The sequence below is a fragment of the Helianthus annuus genome, chromosome 7 (assembly GCF_002127325.2).
Source record: "Helianthus annuus cultivar XRQ/B chromosome 7, HanXRQr2.0-SUNRISE, whole genome shotgun sequence".
NCBI lineage: Eukaryota > Viridiplantae > Streptophyta > Magnoliopsida > Asterales > Asteraceae > Helianthus > Helianthus annuus.
In genome coordinates, this window is record NC_035439.2 from 45800715 (window position 1) to 45820518 (window position 19804).

Here is a 19804-nt window from a genome sequence, read left to right on the forward strand (position 1 = left end):
AGAAGGAAGACGGTGCTTACTACGTAACAGGACGCATCTGGGTCCCACTCTATGGCAACCTACGAGAACTTGTGATGGACGAAGCACACAAATCTCGCTACTCGGTACACCCTGGTTCGGATAAGATGTACCACGATATCAAAACTACGTATTGGTGGCCTAGCATGAAGGCCCACATAGCAACTTACGTCAGCAAGTGTTTGACTTGTGCGCGAGTAAAGACAGAATATCAGAAACCCTCAGGCCTACTTCAGCAACCAGAGATACCACAATGGAAATGGGAGCAAATTTCCATGGATTTCGTTACTGGCCTACCTAGATCTCAGCGCGGAAACGATACTATTTGGGTGATCGTGGATCGACTCACAAAGTCCGCACACTTTTTGGCGATTAAGGAAACGGATAAATTCTCCACTCTAGCGGAGATATACCTCAAGGAAGTTGTTTCGAGGCACGGGGTGCCCATCTCTATCATCTCTGATCGAGATGCACGTTTTACCTCAGAGCTGTGGCAAGCAATGCACAAGTCCTTTGGCTCACGTTTAGATATGAGCACAGCGTATCACCCTCAGACGGACGGGCAGTCCGAGCGAACTATTCAGACCTTAGAAGACATGCTTCGTGCATGTGTAATCGACTTTGGCAACAGCTGGGAGAAGCATCTGCCACTTGTGGAATTCTCGTACAATAACAGCTACCACACCAGCATCAAAGCTGCTCCGTTTGAGGCATTGTACGGACGTAAATGCCGGTCACCTCTTTGTTGGGCAGAGGTGGGGGATAGTCAAATCACTGGTCCAGAACATGTGGTGGACACTACTGAGCGGATTGCTCAAATACGACAACGCATGGCGGCCGCTCGAGACCGTCAGAAAGCCTACGCCGATAAGGGCAGGAAACCACTTGAGCTCCAGGTTGGGGAGCGGGTATTACTCAAAGTTTCACCCTGGAAGGGTGTGGTTCGTTTTGGTAAACGAGGCAAACTTAACCCACGATACGTTGGACCAATCGAAATCATTGAGAAAATAGGCAAGGTGGCCTACAGACTAAACTTACCAGCAGAACTCGGTGCAGTTCACAACGTTTTTCACGTGTCGAATCTGAAGAAGTGTCTGTCAGATGAGACCCACGTAGTTCCTCTGAAGGAACTCACTATCGACGAGCAGTTACGATTCGTCGAGGAACCAGTTGAAATCACGAACCAGGATGTTAAGGTCCTCAAGAGCACCAGAATACCTCTCGTTCGAGTTCATTGGAACTCACGTCGCGGCCCAGAGTTCACCTGGGAGCGCGAAGATCAGATGAAACAAAAGTATCCCCAACTGTTTGCAAACAGTACAACCACTACTGAGGCTGAAGCTACGGAATTTCGGGACGAAATTCCAGATCAACGGGGGGAGGATGTGACACCCCAGGAAAACCGGGAAAACCATACAACTTAACTAGCTTCCTCAGTGAGTGCCACCAAATTTCGGGACGAAATTTCTTTCAACTTGGGGATGATGTGACAACTCGAAACTTAGAACCTTTCATTGTATCTTGATGTAACTTGCTTGAAACACCTTGTGACTAATTAACTTGTTATTCTAGTGATATAAGTGAACCTTATGTGATTATGTGTGTGCTTGTATGTATATATATGTATAAGTGGGCCGAGAAACAAGAACCCGACTCGAGACCATGTGGTCTCGAGTGAACAGTAACCATTGGGCCGGTTGGGCCATTGGTCGGTTGGGCCGTGTACCTCATCCGAAACCCATTAGGGTGCACCTTGTGGAACTAGTATATATATCACACTCCTAGCCATGCTTGCCATTTCTTTGGACAACACACTCACTCTCCTACACACACACTCTCCTACTTCCTCTCTCACTAAAACCCTAGAAACACAAACACACTCCCTCATTCTCGGATTTGGACTCTTGGATCGGCACACACACACACTCGGTTGGAAGCTTCATACTCACCCTTGAAACTCATCAACCGGTTAGTGTCTCTATGGTGTTTGTTATTGATAAATGATGATATGAATGATATGATTTATCTAGTGTAGTTGTATGCTTGATGATGTTTTATTTTGTAAATCAAATGTGTGTGATGTTGATAATCGGCTAACATGTCTTAATTTCGGATATGTTGCTAATGAGCTCATGATATCTTGTGGCTAAATATGATTCAAACCATTGATAATTGATGTTCATGAAAACCGGCTTGCATATGTGTAGTACCATGTGAATCGGCTTAGGGTAGAGTTGATTTTGAGATGTTATGTGATGACTTGAAACCATTAGATGAGTATGTTCAAATGTGTTGATTTGTTGTTCATGATTATGTTTGTGATTTATGCAAAATGTGTTTGAATAAGGGTTGTTTGTAATATGAATATTTGAAGAACATGATGAATGTATGAAGAACTTGTTGAATGTGTTATGAATATTTGAATTCTGCCATGTTTGATCCGAATTAGTAAGATTTTAGACAAGAAAACATGTTTAAGTGGATAGTACACATTAGGGTGCATGGAATTGAAATTCTATTGGATAGTACAACTGTGCAGAATCAGCAACTGCTGGGGAGTCGAGACCCCTGGTTTCGACTCGAGACCATAGCATGACAAGCCGAGACCGCATGATTGCGACCCCCGTTGCGAGTCGAGAACTCCTAGTCTCGACTCGAGACCACACATGATCATCACCTAAACATCATGACCCGAGACCATGCTTGCGAGTCCGGTTGCGACTCGAGACCAATACATGCATGACCCGAGACCTCCTCAAATTGCGACTCGAGACCCTGTAAGCTACACTCGAGACCGCACAGTCTCGACTAGAGACCGCACAGTCTCGACTCGAGACCACGCTTGTTGGACTTGCTTAGTTACGGGCCTAAGTTAATGGGCCGGACTTATGGACTTCTTGTGCTACTGTTAAATGCGTGAATATTACCGTGGAACCTGTTGTGAACTATTGATGAACTGCCATGCTAGAACTTGTATGCCATGATTGTTACTTGTACGTGCACTACTTGGGTTGAACCTGACTTGAATGGTATCTATGTTAGGACATAGTTGACCACTTACAACTTGATTGACTTTCTGTATATCTGCCGAGCAAACCAAGGTGAGTTCACACCCTCTACAAAGCATGGGATTCCCTGGGTTGGGAATGGGGTTAAGGAACGTGGATTCCTCGTCCTCCTTGGGTAGGACAGCAATGGTTCAGGAATGTGATTCCTCGTCCTAACGGACAGACAACTCGTACTAGACCAAAACTCTATCACGAAGTCCCTCCTTTTTATATCGACTTAATCGCCGGGCCAATGGCGAGCGGGTCATTAGTTAGATAGCGCTATTTAGGTCTGACAAACCTCACACCGTGCCGCAGAGGATGGGCGTGAACTAATGGATCTGGGGCACGTCAATGATGATAGACATTGACATTTTCAGGGCACATAAACATGACTACAGTCAGCAGTCGATATGGTAACGAGTCTAGTGTATACATGGGGTAGCCCCCACGGCCGAAATGCCTGATAACTAACACGGGGTAGCCCCCACGGCTGGAATGCCAGAATAACCAGGAATAAACAAGTCACGTTTTTAATTATGGGGTAACCCCCACGGCAGGATGCCAGATAAAGGAAAACTGTTTTCGAAACAACTTAAAACGAACACCCAACCGTGAACTCACTCAACTAGTTGTTGACTCGTTACTACATGCTTTGCAGGACCATAGGTACTCAGCTGGAGCTTGCATGGAGGAGAGTCGTTGTGGGACAGGGATTGCTGCGTGCCATGTTAAACTTGAAAACAATTGAACTTATGTTTTAACTATAAGACTTATGCTTCCGCTTACAACTTAAACTTTGTTTGTTTGAACACCAATCGTATTGGTTAGACTTTTATAACTATTTATATGCTTGTTCAGTATGATTGGTGGCTGGATCCTGGTCAGTCACGCCTCCAAGCGGTAGTACTCCGCAGGTGGATTTTGGGGGTGTGACACTGTTCGAGTGGATTGTTTCTTCCTTTGAGTAGAATATGTTTATGTATGATGGCTTGTTCTTTTGAAGTTTTCGTTGTAGTATTTGAGAACATTGAAATCTTCTTACCTTTCAGGTCGATCGATCGAATGGACCGTTCGATCGGCCGGCTTAACCGATCGGTTAGACACCTCGGTAGTAAGTCCTCAACAGGATGTCACCTGATCGGACAGCATGTTCGATCGGGTGGCACTCCAATACGTCGAACGAGTTGAAAAATCGATTAAGGGTTGAAGCATAGTATCTCATGGTCCAAAGAGTAATTCAACCCAAACCTTAGTTCGATCGAACCGCACTTCGTTCAATACTAGGCTTCATGAAATTGTTAAGGTGTGGGGCCATGTGCTAGCCGATCGGCTGGCCTGGTCGATCGGCTGACATGTCCGATCGGTTGGGGCTGTTCGTTCGAACAGCCTGTTTGATCGGTCAGCATTCTAACCTGGTCTGCCTGTTCGTCTAACACTTGGCTGTTCTGATTGTTTGACGTTATATCGAGGTATTTTGACAACGAGCTGAACCATGGAACCTTCGTTCTTACTTGTTTTTCCTGCTCGGACAGGAACCACCCAAGTCCGGCCGGTGAACTGTTCGAAACGGAGTTTATAGTTTAACCCGAAATCGGTGAACGTCGTAGATAGAATCCGAATCTTGAACCACACAACTATTAGAATGATTAGTGAGTTGGCTCAAGCTCCGTTTCTACCGTTTTGAAGGCATTGAGTGTAAAAGAGTTGAAAGGAAGATGGAAATCTTTCTTTCAATCCTTCACACCATGTAATTGTTCAGATCTGTGATAGATCTTAGTTTGTTTATGTGGAAATCGGCTAGATCCAATTGATTCTTGGTGGATTGAAGCCAAAACATGAAGTTCTTGAAGAACACCATGATGACATCATCCTAGAATACTCAGATCTTGATGATTTCACGGTTAGAAATCAAGATTTGAAAGATAGAAAGGTGTAGGAGTGTGCATAGATAAAAAACGTACAAGATTTAGGATGAAATCTTACCGGGATTGAGATAAATCTAAGAAATAGTGAAGAACACGAGCTGGTCGGTCAGAGGGTTTCCAAAAGTGGAAAGAATGACAATGACAGGCCTATTTATAGGCTTCCAAAAGGGGAAAGAGCTAACCGATTGGCCAGGTATCCCGATCGGACAGTCCGTCCGATCGGCTGGGCTGTTTGATCGGCTAGGAGCCTGATCGATCATCAACCTGCGTTGAGCGTTCGGTGCGACGATTTCTGATATTTCGATTTCGATTGAAGACGATATGAATACGATAGAGTTTCCTATCCAAATTACTTTTAATCCCAACCGCTATATCTACATACAAGCATTTATATTTCACACTATCCTTTCGCTACCATTCATCATAATTCGATTTCGATTTAGTTCGATTGAGTTTCGAGTTTCGATTCGATTGATTAGCACACATAAATAAAGTAAACACGCACAGGTAATAGATAAGGCACACACACACGTATAACAACACCAAAACTGCATAATTCGAGTTTCGAGTTTGATTGATGATTCGATTAGCTTGCTTATTGATTGATTGACTTTATCGCATTGTTACTTCCTACTACTCACAGTCGTAAAGCATTTCGCGTCGATTAAACATTCGATTACTTCGATTCCTTAGACTTACAACACTTACTCCACATAATACAAATAATAAAACATAAAATAGACTAATTACAGTCAAAGAAGTCAAACTTGACTTGGACTTTGACTTTGACTTTGACATTTGAAAACATGGGGTGTTACATTAGTACTCAACATTGTAACAAATTAGAACATTAATACCTGAATTTGCAACAAAAAACTATTAGTACCTGACATTGAAATTTGATAGAAACCACAAGGACCAACGGTATAATTTTTTCTTTCATTTTTCTTGCTCAATTCTTTCCTTTCCCCTAGATAACATTCTAACTCTACCGAGAACAATTTTAATATATTTTCAAGATTGCAAGAACAACTTTTAATATATTTTCAATCTCGTTATGATTTACAAAACCAAGCAAGTTTGTTAATGAGCGGGGAAGTTGTTTTGGTCTCATAGGAAGAAACTAAAGAGACTATGAATAACCTTAAGGTGTGTCAAGATCATTAACCTTATGTTGTTGAGTCAAACATTAATGTTTTCTATTTCTATGTACTAAATAACATGTTAATTGCTTGAGAGAGGGTTAGAGATTATGGTTCGGGACTTCGAGTTTGGTAATTCTTGCCCTAACGTGGTGGCAAAATCTAAGCGTTCAGAACTTAGTCTTTTTATATCTCCAGTGCTCTTGAGGAGGTAGCATCAAATTAAGAAGTCCACAGTTGTTGGTGGACTAGATCCCTTATGACTAATTTTGGGATAATGGAATTTAATAATCCCAACTTTCACTAGTTGGCCGGCAACGGACCCAAATTCAAAACTAGCCATTGGTGGTCCCAACTTTTGACATTTTGTAAAACATCGGACCCTTGCTAACACCGTTATAACGGTGATGACGTGGTATGATGACGTGTCATAATTTTTAAACTGGGCTGGTTATGTGGCTTTGAACTTGAATTTGTGGCTTTCTATTAAAAAATTGAAAAACAATCTAATTAATCATTTAAAGCATCTGCACCTGTTTAATAGAGCAATAGCGAGAGTAAGGAATCGCCATTTATGTTCTTCAAAACTTCAATTACAATGATTAATAAGAAGATAAACAACGATAAAGTGAAGAAGATTGAGAAACGAGTGAAGGTAGCTGCTATCGACGGCACACCGGCGGTGACGACGGAGAAACTGTCTGAACAGTGCTTCTAGCCCAATCCAGAAACCAATGGTGGAGAACAAGTTAGGGGAGATAACAGATGGTGGAGAACAAGTTGGGGGGGGGAGAACATATGGTAGGTAAGGTTTTGTTGTGTTCTGTTGTGGGTGGGTGGGGTTAATTGGGGGTGAGCTGGTGAAGGGACGGCAACGCAGAGGAGAGAGAGGAGAAGGTGGTTGGTGGAGGAGGGGAAAAGAGGAGAGGGTGGTGTCGTGGTGGTTGGTGGCAGCGATGGAGATCCGTCCACCTCCTCGTCGGATCTTATGGTGGTTTGTGGTAGCGCTGGGAGAGGAGGAGAGGGTGGTGGCGGGTGATGGCAAGTGCAGTTGTGCTGGTGAAGAAGAAGATAAAATGTCTTTTGGGGTTTAAAAATTCAAGTTCAAAGCCACATAATCAGCCTAACTGCCACGTAACCAGCCAGTTTAAAAATTATGACACGTCATCATGCCACGTCATCACCGTTATAACGGTGTTAGCAAGGGTCCAATGTACAAAATGTCAAAAGTTGGGACCGCCAGTGGCTATTTTTAAAGTTGGGTCCATTGCCGGTCAACTGGTGAAAGATGGGATTATTAAATTCCATTATTCCACTAATTTTTACTTAATGCTAAACCCAACAATGGATGTTCGCCCTACTGCTTCTCTCCAAAGTTACGGGTTTGATTCTGATATTGCGAATGGTCTCCTTGCTACTTATTTCCAATATTGTTGAGATGTAACGATGCCACAAAATGGGGTCCTATGACTTTATTGCATTAACACACACACACACTTTACTTTCAAGGGGGAGTTAAAGCTCAAGTGACCCTTTCTTAAACTGATTTCAAAACCATCTATCTTTTATTGATTTTATTTAATTTTTATGTCTTTTTTCAAAAAAAAAAAAAAAAAAAAAAAAAAAAAAAAAAAACAACAACACAAGTTTTTTTTATGGTTTGACTAGACGTTAATTACATTTCGGTGCTAAAAGCTCTTGTATTCTTGGACGAGTTCGATATCTTACCATCACTATATTACGCCAATGATGGTTGCACTTGTCCCAACGTGTTGCTTTGAGTGATCATCACTATATTAGCGTGTTTACAAATTTAAGACTTGATTCATGCACAAACTGGTTAAAATGGATTATTATTTATATAAATGACACGTCAAGTTTTTGGCGTCATTGCCGGGATACAAGATTTTTTAGAAAATTTACAGTTAACGATCTAGTCTTTTATTTGTATTTTTACAAATGAATTATTTTAAAAACCAATGGTTTATTACTGGTTTGTGAGGAATTGCATTTAGAACTAAACGGTTATATTTTCAAAATCAAACCCTCTGATTTTCAAAAAGAAATAATTCTTGGGTTTTAACTCCCGTTTGATGTTACTGGTTCGTGCAAAAAGAAAACTTTCATGAAATGAATGTGAAACCAAATAAGATTTGGAGGCCAAGGTTTCTAGAAATGAATTTATGTCCCATTAGAAAATTCATCATTGATTTGTGATAAAAGGGATTGTCAATGGGTACAATTTATCTATCTTGATGAATCTGGTCAACCCAAGTTCACCATGGACTAGGTGCAATCACTAAGTTGTTGATTGAGTGTAGGACAACCAAGGAGGACTATTGATACCGATCGACATTAATGTTAGGGATTGAAAGTAGACTCTAAAATGTACGGATTTCACACACGAAATGCAGCTTGTCATCTGACAAACTTTTCCTTAAATTCGAGACATGAAAGGTGGTATGAATACTATTCGTTCATCTATTTCAAACAGTCCTATGCCTTTTGGGCTCAGCTTTCGCAGCTTTCCAAATCTGATCATGCCTTTTCAAGGCGGAACTTTCAACATCAATTTGTCCCCAACTTGGAATTCCAATGGTTTTCGCCTCCTATCGGCGTAGCTCTTTTATTTGTCTCTAGATACCTTCAATCGTTCCTTATTTTGGACTATCTTCTGAATGATTTCTAGTCCTGAAACTTGATTATCTCCTATTTCTGCCTAACGTATCGGTGATCCACAGTTACGACCATACAATGCATGCTTCAGTGACTTCATGTGATTGTAACATGATGAAGGTTGTTCATAATGCAAACTTAATGCATGGAGATTTGCATGAGCATGTTTCAAATCTCCAAAAATATCTAATGTTTGTCGGTGGCCTTCTAATCTTAATAATACTTGATTATCTGTTTAGACAAGCAACAACTTGCTTCAGAATACTATTGTTTTGTCATCACACGATATGTGCCTTATAATTTCTTCATTTGTAGATGAAGATGATACGCTCTTCAATTGCTTTAAGGTGAGAAAGGGTGGAAACAATATTTGACCTCCTTTTATTTTGACACAGAACAAATATGATTTTGGTAGTTTGATTTTGTTTTACCTAGATTCATAAATTAATTGCTCTGCTTTTTTTTTTCTTTTATATAGATAGTGTGGTTTGGTTTCACAATAATTATTAAATGTTTTGCATTACCGATCTGGATTTAAATTCTACAAACCAATTGTTTTAATTCTCATTTGGTCAATTATTTGATTTCAGGTCAAGTTCGTGCAACTGCAACATGCAATTCCAGATTTGGGCTAGTCATAAACATGGGAATATGTTAGTACAAGTTAAGCATATAACAAACAACAAACGAAGCAGCAGCAGGCAAACACCAGAATCCTCAAATTAGTAAGGAATAAGAGTGCGTACGGTTGATGGACCATTTTTCATGTCCTCCAAAATTAGATTTCGAAGAGACTCTGTCACTACACCTTCTTTACCTGCCAAATATAACAGTTTAAGATACCTTAGCTGGAATGATGCAAGATCCAATATACTACAACATAAATGTACTTGTAACCAATAGGTTCCAGAGAGGTGTTTGGTTTTATGACAAATTCTGACTGTTCGAGGAAACAATGAATAAAATCCATTCCATTTTCAAAATAGATGATGATGATGATGATGATGATGATGATGATAAGTACACCCAAACATCATCATCATCATATAAAACATGGAATACTTCACCTAATAATAGTAATCAAGTTTCTTTGACTCGCACCAACAAAAACCACTCAAGTTTTAATATTGTTCCATTGCTTTGAATCTTTCTATAAAAGTTAAGTTCTTTTGATATTAGATGACCTTAATATGAAACTTGGCTACTGTTTAGTGAATATTTTTTCAAAAAAAAAAAAAAATCACAATGAAACTTGGTTGGTTCTTATAGTAAGAAAAAAGCAAGCCACTCTCTCCGAACACTATTGAAACTTTGCTCGAAAAAAAAAAAGATCAACCCAAACACTAGTTTGAATAGCATTACTTACCATTGCCTATGACCTGATCATCCCACTGCAATACGGGTCGAACAACAACTCCACTACCAATCAGCATCATCTCTCGTGCCTGTTTCCCTTCCTTCACACTCACGTCTCTCACTTGTACCCCTCTAAGTTGCCCGATTTGTACCAAATGGCGTACAAGTTCCAAAACCCTCTTTGAAGTACACCCGCTGAGTATTTTGTCAAAGGGAGGCATCAAAAGGTCACTCTCTGGTGTTACAAAAGCCACATTCATGTTGGGCCCTTCAGCAACAAAGCCCTGTTCATCCAACCAGATGGCAGCATATGCGCCATTTTCTTCAGCTTCCATTTTGGAAAGAACATTTGGAAGATAGTTTACGCTCTTCATGGTGGCAAATTGTGGTGGCTTTATTGGAACAGATGATGTAATTACTTTGATGCCGTTGTAGTTAGGAGGGGATAGGTCTTGGATGACAATGGCGTAAAGAGTTGACTGGTGGCAGCCAGAGGGAGAGAGTTGGAAATCACCAGGACCGGATGAAAGCCAGTATCTTAATGATCCATTTTTACAAGATGAAGCACTTGCGGTTTGTACAAGTATTCTTTTCGTGGTTTCTTTATCGAAAGGGGGCTTTATTTTTGCTTTGCTTGCGGAACCTAGGAAGCGATCAAGGTGTTGCTCCAGCTCATATAGGAATCTGACAGAGCACTCTGCTTTAGTTGTGTTGTGTGGATGGATATTACATCAAATCAAATATATAGGAAGCTCAATTTCATTCTTTTGCAAGGTGGGTAACGGGTCAAAGCAGTCACATTCTGAAAACAAGCATAGGCTTTGTTTCTCAGGCCCAAAATGTGTGTTTTTGTAAGTTTAACCCCTTATATGGTAAAACTTGCTGCCATATTTTTATTTTTAAGAAAATGAATTGTTGTCAATTTTATAAACTTATATTTATTAAATTAAATCTTAAGCAAAGGAAAGATGATTAAGGAAGAGCATCAATAACTAACCCATCAACTATGGCAGCAGTGTCGAAAACACCATGTCCTCTATGAACCATATGGTCATCCATTGGAATCACCATGGCGCCTTGGTCTGTCGTGATCCCACCAAAAACGCTCGAGTACATAGCCAAATAGCGTTGCGTTCTTTTGCAACTTTCCCGGCTTGTCCTCAGTCTTTCAATTGCCTTGAACCAAATGACACCATCATATTACTTATGTTTCAAACACTACATATTATACGAAAGAGGGAGATACCTCGGAAGCCGAAAGAATAGGAACATGATTACTCTCTGCAAGCAAACAACCAACTGAAAGATTAGCAACAATATTTTTGACTTTGACACAAGTGTTTTCTTTGAAAAACCTAATTCACATTCACAATAATAATTAGTTTGATTATTTATAATTATACTAGACTAGATGAGCATGTGACGAAAGCTTCCTCTTCCTCTTCCTCCAGCAGTGTAATTAATAATAATTACCAAAATAACCTAATAAAATATCTAGTTAGAAAGAATGGGATAATTGGTTTACCGATCAATGAACTTTTAACCACATGGCGTCTTCCACATAACCTAAATTGAGAAAAGTGAAGAGGGAGACGGAGATTTCGAGACTTATCGATAACCAGCGGGGTTTCAGAGATGGGTTTCTTCAAAAACGAGGGAGCAGCCATGGAGGAAGATGATGATGATCGTCTTCGAACATGTGATGTGATGTGATGTGCCTGCGGGCCTTTCAAACGTATTCGATGGAAAAGATGCTCTCCACTAGTTTTGGATGTATATGAACCCACCATTGTTACTTCATGACTAATTCCAATTTACATCCAATCATACATACACATACAGCCTTTATTTATTTAAACAAGGGCCAATCAAGTCTCTTTGATTGTTAATTCGAATCCAACAAGTCCTTAGACTAGGGATTGTAGTATATCGCCCTTCCTATGTCACCCTTGGTCATTTCTCGTCCGTCAAAGTCGGGCGTCATAGATCAATCGCTAACCCAGTAAAGAGCGTCAACGGCTCTATTTTGGTGGTCCCTATATACAATATCGTTTGGCAACTGTAATTTTATATAAAAAAATAACTTTTATCTATAAATTTTCACGCTATGTATATCCTACCAATTTTACTCAAACCATATCATTTCTACTATGTATTCTCCATAAGTTTTATACATTCTATCAAACTCACACAATGTTTCCCAACAATCAAAACTCGTGGGACCCCAACAATCCGTTCAGGGTAATTTAGCAAAGAATGATACCGAAGAGACCCGCGAACGGGTGAGATTGGTTATTATCCGATGGCACCTACCAACCAACCTCCCCTCATCCGACAACGCCACCACCGCTTCCCGGTTTTTTTGGATACTATTCCGCACCAAATAACCACCTTTTTTTCGCACACCCAAAACATACCCCGAACCCAACCCACTTCCTCAAAAGGTAGACGATCGAGAAGGCACCGTAAGAAGGGCGAGAGTGTCGAACGTGATCCTAAAACGATCGAGAGCTGGACTCCTACCGAAGAACTTGCATTGTCACAATCATGACCGACATGTCGGAGGATCCGATTTTTGTAATATTTTTCTCCATTAACTTTTTATAAATATATTTTTATTTTTATTTTGTTGCTTCTAATATTTTTTTCACATTATAGCAACCGACCAATATATAGTTGTCTTTTGGATGGCCCATCAAGGTTGGACGAGTTTGACGATAGACTCACTCGACTTCTCGATCAAGGAAAAAGAGCATGAACTTAAAATGGAGAAACAAATCGAGAAATATATGAAGTTACTCGAGAAAGACTTTTCCAACCTACCGGAGGAGGACCAAGTCATTTTAGAAGCTCGTAAGGCTCCGAGCAAAATGTAACAACCCGGCTTTTTGGATTGTTACCCGTTCGCTTTTGCTTCGATTTGTAACCGTCTTGTATTCCGAGATTCGATATAAATAAAGGGTTATGTTATACTAAATACTTTTTCATCACACTGCACCGCTACACGCTTAAACGCTTTATATTCGCAACGCTTACGCAACACGAATTACAGAGAATTATGCTATTTAAATTGTCGTGTTTGTTTGTTTGGTTATCATACGCCTCCGCATACACTTATCACGACTAACACGCTAAATCGCAAATGCTGTTTTTAGTAGTAGTAATGTAATAACGTGTGTTCTTCTGTGTCTTACTTGTGTGTGCTTATTACGTGTATTGTTACTTGCAAACGCTATCGCAACGCAAACTCAACATTACTCGCACAACTCGATTTATCACTCTAGAACGCAACGTGACTCGAAACCCAGTACTACGCTAAAATACTTAATGTACCAATACTATCTAACGCAACAAAACGCATTAAACGAGCATCTTACACGCGAAGCGAGGAGAAGGTTGCACAAAACAACACATTTGTTCGAAGCCAGGAAGCTTCGTACGAAGGCACTGCCTTTGTACGAAGGCAGCTGGTTCGAACTAACTCTTCTGTGCGAACCCACATCTTCTATTAATACCCAACCCCTTCTCATTCATTCCCCACTTGCTGATTTCATACCAAAACTCTACCGAATTGTTGTCCGACAATTTTCAAGTAAGATTTAACAGTTTTCTTCAATTACACAACGTTTTCCACTTTGATTTTCACAAGAATCACTATGTTTTCATCTAAATTCTTATGTTTTCACTTAAAAACATTCATCTTTTCACTTAACTCTTTCTTTTCTTCATGAATTCCTGTTTTTACAAAAACTCTTCATCTTTTTCAACAAAACTTCTTCTTTCATCACTGATTTACACTTAACCGAGTGTATTGGGACTAACTTCGGTTTCCCAAGTTAGAAGTCCATTGATTTCACACTCACCAAGTGTTAAGTCTAAATGAAAACCTTTCAAGACTTTCTTAAACTTGATTTTACACCCAAAACGGACCAAAAACGGCATGTGTCTCGTTCACTGAATAGTGGAACGAGGTAATGTCAAAACCAGATTGAAAAGGACTCGGAAACACATCCGATTCAGGCGAAAACACAGCACCGAATGCCAAAAACAGCCACGTTTGTGAACTAGACTGTTCTGTGCGAAGCCAGCTTCGTACGAAGGCACTGGTTTTACACTTAACAGCATGATTCCCACTCGTTACATAATCAAAGACCTCTTTGACTTTAAGTTTAATCAGTAGCTTAAGGTTGGAGGGATGAACACTCGATTTTCCGAAGACAGACGCGAAGACACTCGATTTTTCGAAGACAGATGCAAAGACACTCGATTTTGGACAACGGAAGCCCCACATGTGTGAAGACCCACCTTCGTACGAAGGCACACCTTCGTACAAAGGCACCAGGTTCGTACGAAGCTTCTGTTTCCCACGACACTTCGATTTTCGACCGTTTCGGCACTTTGGAGGACTCACGCTTCTGTTCCCATACGCAAGCTGACCCGGCGCTCCCTTCAATCCATTGAGGATCGTGTTTCTTGGTTAGTACACTCTCTGTGATTATACTCGAACCCATTTTCGTTTAACGCACTTTTGGGTGTTACATACGTTCTCTATCAAAACACAACACACAATGCAAACACTTTATAAACGCTAGCCGCTCCCGCATGCTATACGTGATTTGTTGAATGCTTGTTACTATGCTTATACAGTGTTATGTCACACCCCCAAAAATCCACACGCGGAATACCACCGCTTGGAGGCGTGACACGACCAGGATCAAGCCACCAATCATATCGAACATATAAGTGAATAGTAAATGTAAATGTATATCAACCCACAATATGAAAGGTGTTCAAATAACATAGTTTAAGTAGCGAAAGCATAGTATAAAAATCCAACGTAATTATTAAGTTTTTGACTGTCATAAGTGTTTAGCAAAACATCCACGATCCATGTCCCACAACGACTGTGCCTCCCGTGCAAGCTCCATGTATACCTAAGGTCCTGCAAGGCATGTAACAGAGGGTCAACAACAAAGTTGAGCGAGTTCACAGTTGGTTATTCAGTGTTCGTGGTAGAATAGTAAACCGTATGTTCGTTTAGTAAACCATGTATCGTATGCAGTTGTATCGCAGCCCTCTAGGCATGTGTGCGAAGACTAGTGGGAGTTTCCCAAATATTTCTAGACTAGGTATATTTGTATCGCAGCCCACCCGGCATGTGTGCGAAGTTTAGTGTATGGTTCGCAGCCATTCCAAGCATGTGTGCGAAGATTGGTTCTATTATCGCAGCCATTCCCGGCGTGTGTGCGAAGAGAAGTGTTTGTATCACTAGTCTAGCAGTATCTATCCAAAAACCTTCCTCTCCCGAGGCCCAAAGTACGTAATCCCAATAATAACTTAAGTATAAGAAATCTTCCAAACCCATTCCCGACCCTGGGAATCCCATGCCTTGGTAAGAGTGTGAACTCACCTTGGTTTGCTCGGCAGATACACAGAAAAGTCAATCAAGCTATTTGGTGGTCAACCACGTCCTACCATGGTTACCATACAAGTCAGGTTCGTATTCAAGTAGTGCACGTATGTTTTCTACACATATTCCATCTAGTTGCATACAAGTATTGATCATGGCTTACATGTATATTCATGGCAGTTAACAGTACATACGAGTTCAACAGAAGAAATCACGTAAATAAACGAAGTCCAAGTATGCGACCCAAATGGTTGGGCTCGTAAAAGTGTGCAAGTCCAAAACAGTGTGCACGTGTATATGGTCTCGAGTCGAGACCAGAGATCCCGAGTCGAGACTGTGCGGTCTCGAGTTGTAGCCTACGAGTTCTCGAGTCGCAACTGAGGAGGTCTCGAGTCATGCGTGTACCAATCGAGACTACACAGTCTCGAGTCGCAACCGGACCCGCAACCATGGTCTCGAGTCATGCTGTTTTTGTGAGTGAGGTGCAGTCTCGAGTCGAGACTATGAGTTCTCGACTCGCAACCCGTGTCGAGACTATGCATGTGTAACAGATTTCCTTATTTTCGGCTCCATAATTCCGTAACAATTGCTAACAGTTTTGGCAGTTTCACAATTCAGATCAATCAACATTCAATTCAGAATTCATGCACATTCATATTACCCTTATCATCATCAATTCAAGAACAATACCAGTTGGATCATCTAGATTAACAAGTTCTAATACTCACATGCAAATCCTAGATTGTGAACACCAATAATCAACGAATCCTTAGTCGGATTGGCACAACAAAACTATCCTATCAGATGCACATCCGAATCGAACCTTATTATCACAACCCATCAACGTTAATACTAGCATGAAACCCTAACTGGATTCGATCAACATATGACAATACACAAACATTGATCAACAATCATGTACCATTTACAATTCATCACATGAGACATGTATAATCACATAACATAACATCAACTAATAACAAACACTAACCGGTTGAGAGTGTATAACGAGGATGATCCGAACACAAGGATCTTCGATGGAAAGGATGTGTTTGCCGTCAAGTTCTAGAGAGAAGGAAGAGAGCTCCTAGGGTTTGTGTGTGTTTGTGATTTGCAAGTTATGAGGATCAAAACCCCATAATAGGTATGTGTATTCATATAAGGGAGTGGACTGAATCCCCCTTAATGGGCTGCCCTTGGTCTCGAGTCGAGTAGAGTGGGCCGAGAGAGAGAGAGAGAGAGAGATGTAACGAGAGATGAAGTGTGCGGCCCTAAAGGCTTGCGTGACAAGTATACATATTTACATACATTCACATAGCATGCAGCATTTATTCGTTAACATCAACATATCAAATAATCGCATAGAGTTCATACATGTCAAAGTAAACACACAGATAGGTTCCGAATTACGAATTGTCACATTATCCCCAAGTTGAAAGAAATTTCGTCCCGAAATTTGGTACATACTCACTGAGGAAGCTAGTTAAGTTGTATGGTTTTCCTGGTTTTCCTGGGGTGTCACATCCTCCCCCCGTTGATCTGGAATTTCGTCCCGAAATTCCGTGGTAGCTTCAGCCTCAGTAGTAGTTGTACTATTTGCGAACAATTGGGGATACTTTTGCTTCATCTGATCTTCGCGTTCCCAGGTGAATTTTGGGCCACGATGGGAGTTCCAACGAAATCGAACAAGAGGTATTCTAGTGTGCTTGAGGACCTTGACATCCCGGTCCGTGATTTCAACTGGTTCCTCGACGAATCGCAACTGTTCGTCGATAGTGAGCTCCTTCAAAGGAACTATAAGGGTCTCATCTGACAGACACTTCTTCAGATTCGACACGTGGAAAACGTTGTGAACTGCACCGAGTTCTGCTGGTAGGTTCAGTTTGTAGGCCATTTTGCCTATTCTTTCCGTGATTTCGAACGGTCCGACATACCGCGGATTGAGTTTGCCTCGTTTACCAAAACGAACTACACCCTTCCAGGGCGAAACTTTGAGTAGCACTCGATCCCCAACTTGAAACTCGAGTGGTTTCCTACGCTTAGCAGCGTAGCTTTTCTGACGGTCACGAGCTGCCGCCATGCGTTGCCGTATCTGTGCAATCCGTTCAGTAGCATCAACTACCATTTCTGGACCTGTGATTTGGCTATCCCCCACCTCTGCCCAACAGAGAGGTGACCGACATTTACGTCCGTACAATGCCTCGAATGGAGAGGCTTAGATGCTGGTATGGTAACTGTTATTGTATGAAAACTCCACTAAAGGGAGATGCTTTTCCCAGCTGTTGCCGAAATCAATAACACATGCCCGAAGCATGTCTTCTAGGGTTTGAATTGTGCGCTCAGACTGCCCATCCGTCTGAGGGTGATATGCTGTGCTCATGTCTAATCGAGAGCCAAAAGATTTGTGCATTGCTTGCCACAGTTCTGAAGTAAATCGTGCATCACGATCCGAAATAATAGAGGTTGGCACCCCGTGCCTTGAGACAACTTTCTTGAGATATACGTCTGCTAGAGTGGGGAACTTGTCCATTTCCTTAATAGCCAGGAAGTGTGCAGACTTTGTGAGTCAATCCACGATCATCCAAATGGTATCGTTCCATGTTGAGATCTAGGCAGGCCAGTAACAAAATCCATGGAAATTTCCTCCCATTTCCACTGTGGTATCTTGGGTTGCTGTAGTAGGCCTGATGGTTTCTGATATTCCGTTTTGACTCTCACACAAGTCAAACACTTGCCAACGTAAGTTGCTATGTGGGCTTTCATGCTAGGCCACCAATACGTAGTTCTGAGATCGTGGTACATTTTATCCGCACCTGGATGTACCGAGTAGCGAGACTTATGTGCTTCGTCCATTACAAGTTCTCGTAAGCCGCCATATAGTGGGACCCAAATACGCCCCGTTACATAATAGGCACCGTCTTCCTTCTGTTCTAATCGTTGCCTTGAGCCACGTAAGGCTTCAGCCCTTACATTTTCTGGTTTCAATGCTTCTACCTGAGCGTCTCGTATCTGTGCAGGAAGACCAGACTGAATAGTAAGCTGTAGTGCTCGCACGCGTCTAGGTAGAGTGTCTTTTCGACTGAGAGCGTCAACCATCGACGTTGACGCATGTTCAATTCCTTCTGCTTGAAGATATGCTCGAGACTCCTGTGATCGGTGTAGATAGTGCACTTGGTACCGTACAGGTAGTGTCGCCATATCTTAAGTGCAAAAACAACAGCTCCCAGCTCTAAATCGTGCGTCGTGTAGTTCCGTTCGTGAACCTTGAGTTGGCGCGAAGCGTAAGCAATAACTTTATCCCGTTGCATCAATACACAACCAAGCCCCTGTATCAATGCGTCACAATAGACCACAAAATCGTCCGTGACCTCTGGCAATGAGAGGATAGGTGCACTGCAAAGTCTATCCTTTAAGTGCTGAAAAGCGGTTTCCTGAGTATTAGCCCAACGGTAGGTGACACCCTTCTGTGTCAGTAGTGTAAGCGGCTGTGCAATCTTTGAGAAATCTTTAATGAATCGTCTGTAATAACCCGCCAAACCCAAGAATTGGCGTATTTCCGTTGGTGTACGTGGTGCAGGCCAATTCCTGATCGAATCTACTTTGGATGGATCAACATGGATCCCATCCTTGTATACCACGTGGCCTAGAAAGTGGACTTCACGAAGCCAGAAGTCACATTTTGAAAACTTGGCGTACAATTGCTCTATTCGAAGGAGCTTCAAAATAAGTTGCAAATGCTGCTCGTGTTCCTCCTGACTCTTAGAGTAGATCAGGATGTCGTCGATGAATACAATCACAAACTTATCTAGGCAGGGCTTGCACACCCTGTTCAAAAGATCCATGAAGACTGCCGGCGCGTTCGTTAGTCCGAATGGCATGACCAGAAACTCGTAGTGGCCGTAGCGAGTTCTGAATGCGGTTTTGGAGACGTCCTCATCCTGGACTCTCAGCTGATGGTAACCTGACCTCAAGTCTATCTTGGAGTAGTAGCTCGACCCTTGCAACTGGTCGAATAAGTCATCAATTCGTGGAAGAGGATAGCGGTTCTTCACTGTCACCTTGTTCAGTTCACGGTAGTCAATACACATCCTGAAGGTACCGTCCTTCTTTTTCACAAATAATACTGGAGCTCCCCAGGGCGAAGAGCTAGGTCGGATAAATCCCTTATCCAAGAGTTCTTGTAGCTGTGTCGATAGTTCTTCCAATTCTGATGGAGCTAAGCGATAC

At 41.6% G+C, this 19804-nt stretch overlaps 1 protein-coding gene across 1 annotated transcript; it reads right to left on the bottom strand.

The window, feature by feature from the left end:
* Positions 1 to 9350: 9350 nt before the first annotated feature.
* LOC110936335 (D-amino-acid transaminase, chloroplastic) lies at positions 9351 to 12131 on the bottom strand. Its single transcript, XM_022178703.2, has 5 exons — positions 11693 to 12131; positions 11414 to 11448; positions 11165 to 11343; positions 10178 to 10851; positions 9351 to 9628 (listed from the first exon to the last, which is right to left on the bottom strand). Exons 1-5 carry the CDS (start codon positions 11955 to 11957, stop codon positions 9534 to 9536), a joined length of 1248 nt encoding a protein of 415 aa, XP_022034395.1. The 5' UTR covers positions 11958 to 12131; the 3' UTR covers positions 9351 to 9533.
* Positions 12132 to 19804: the final 7673 nt, after the last annotated feature.

Coding starts and splice junctions, on each gene's coding strand:
- LOC110936335 (XM_022178703.2), bottom strand. CDS start 11,957: ATGGTGGGTTCATATACATCCAAAACTAGTGGAGAGCATCTTTTCCAT. Junction 11,344..11,413: donor CTATTCTTTCGGCTTCCGAG/GTATCTCCCTCT, acceptor ATTTGGTTCAAG/GCAATTGAAAGACTGAGGAC. Junction 9,629..10,177: donor TGATCAGGTCATAGGCAATG/GTAAGTAATGCT, acceptor TATATTTGGCAG/GTAAAGAAGGTGTAGTGACA.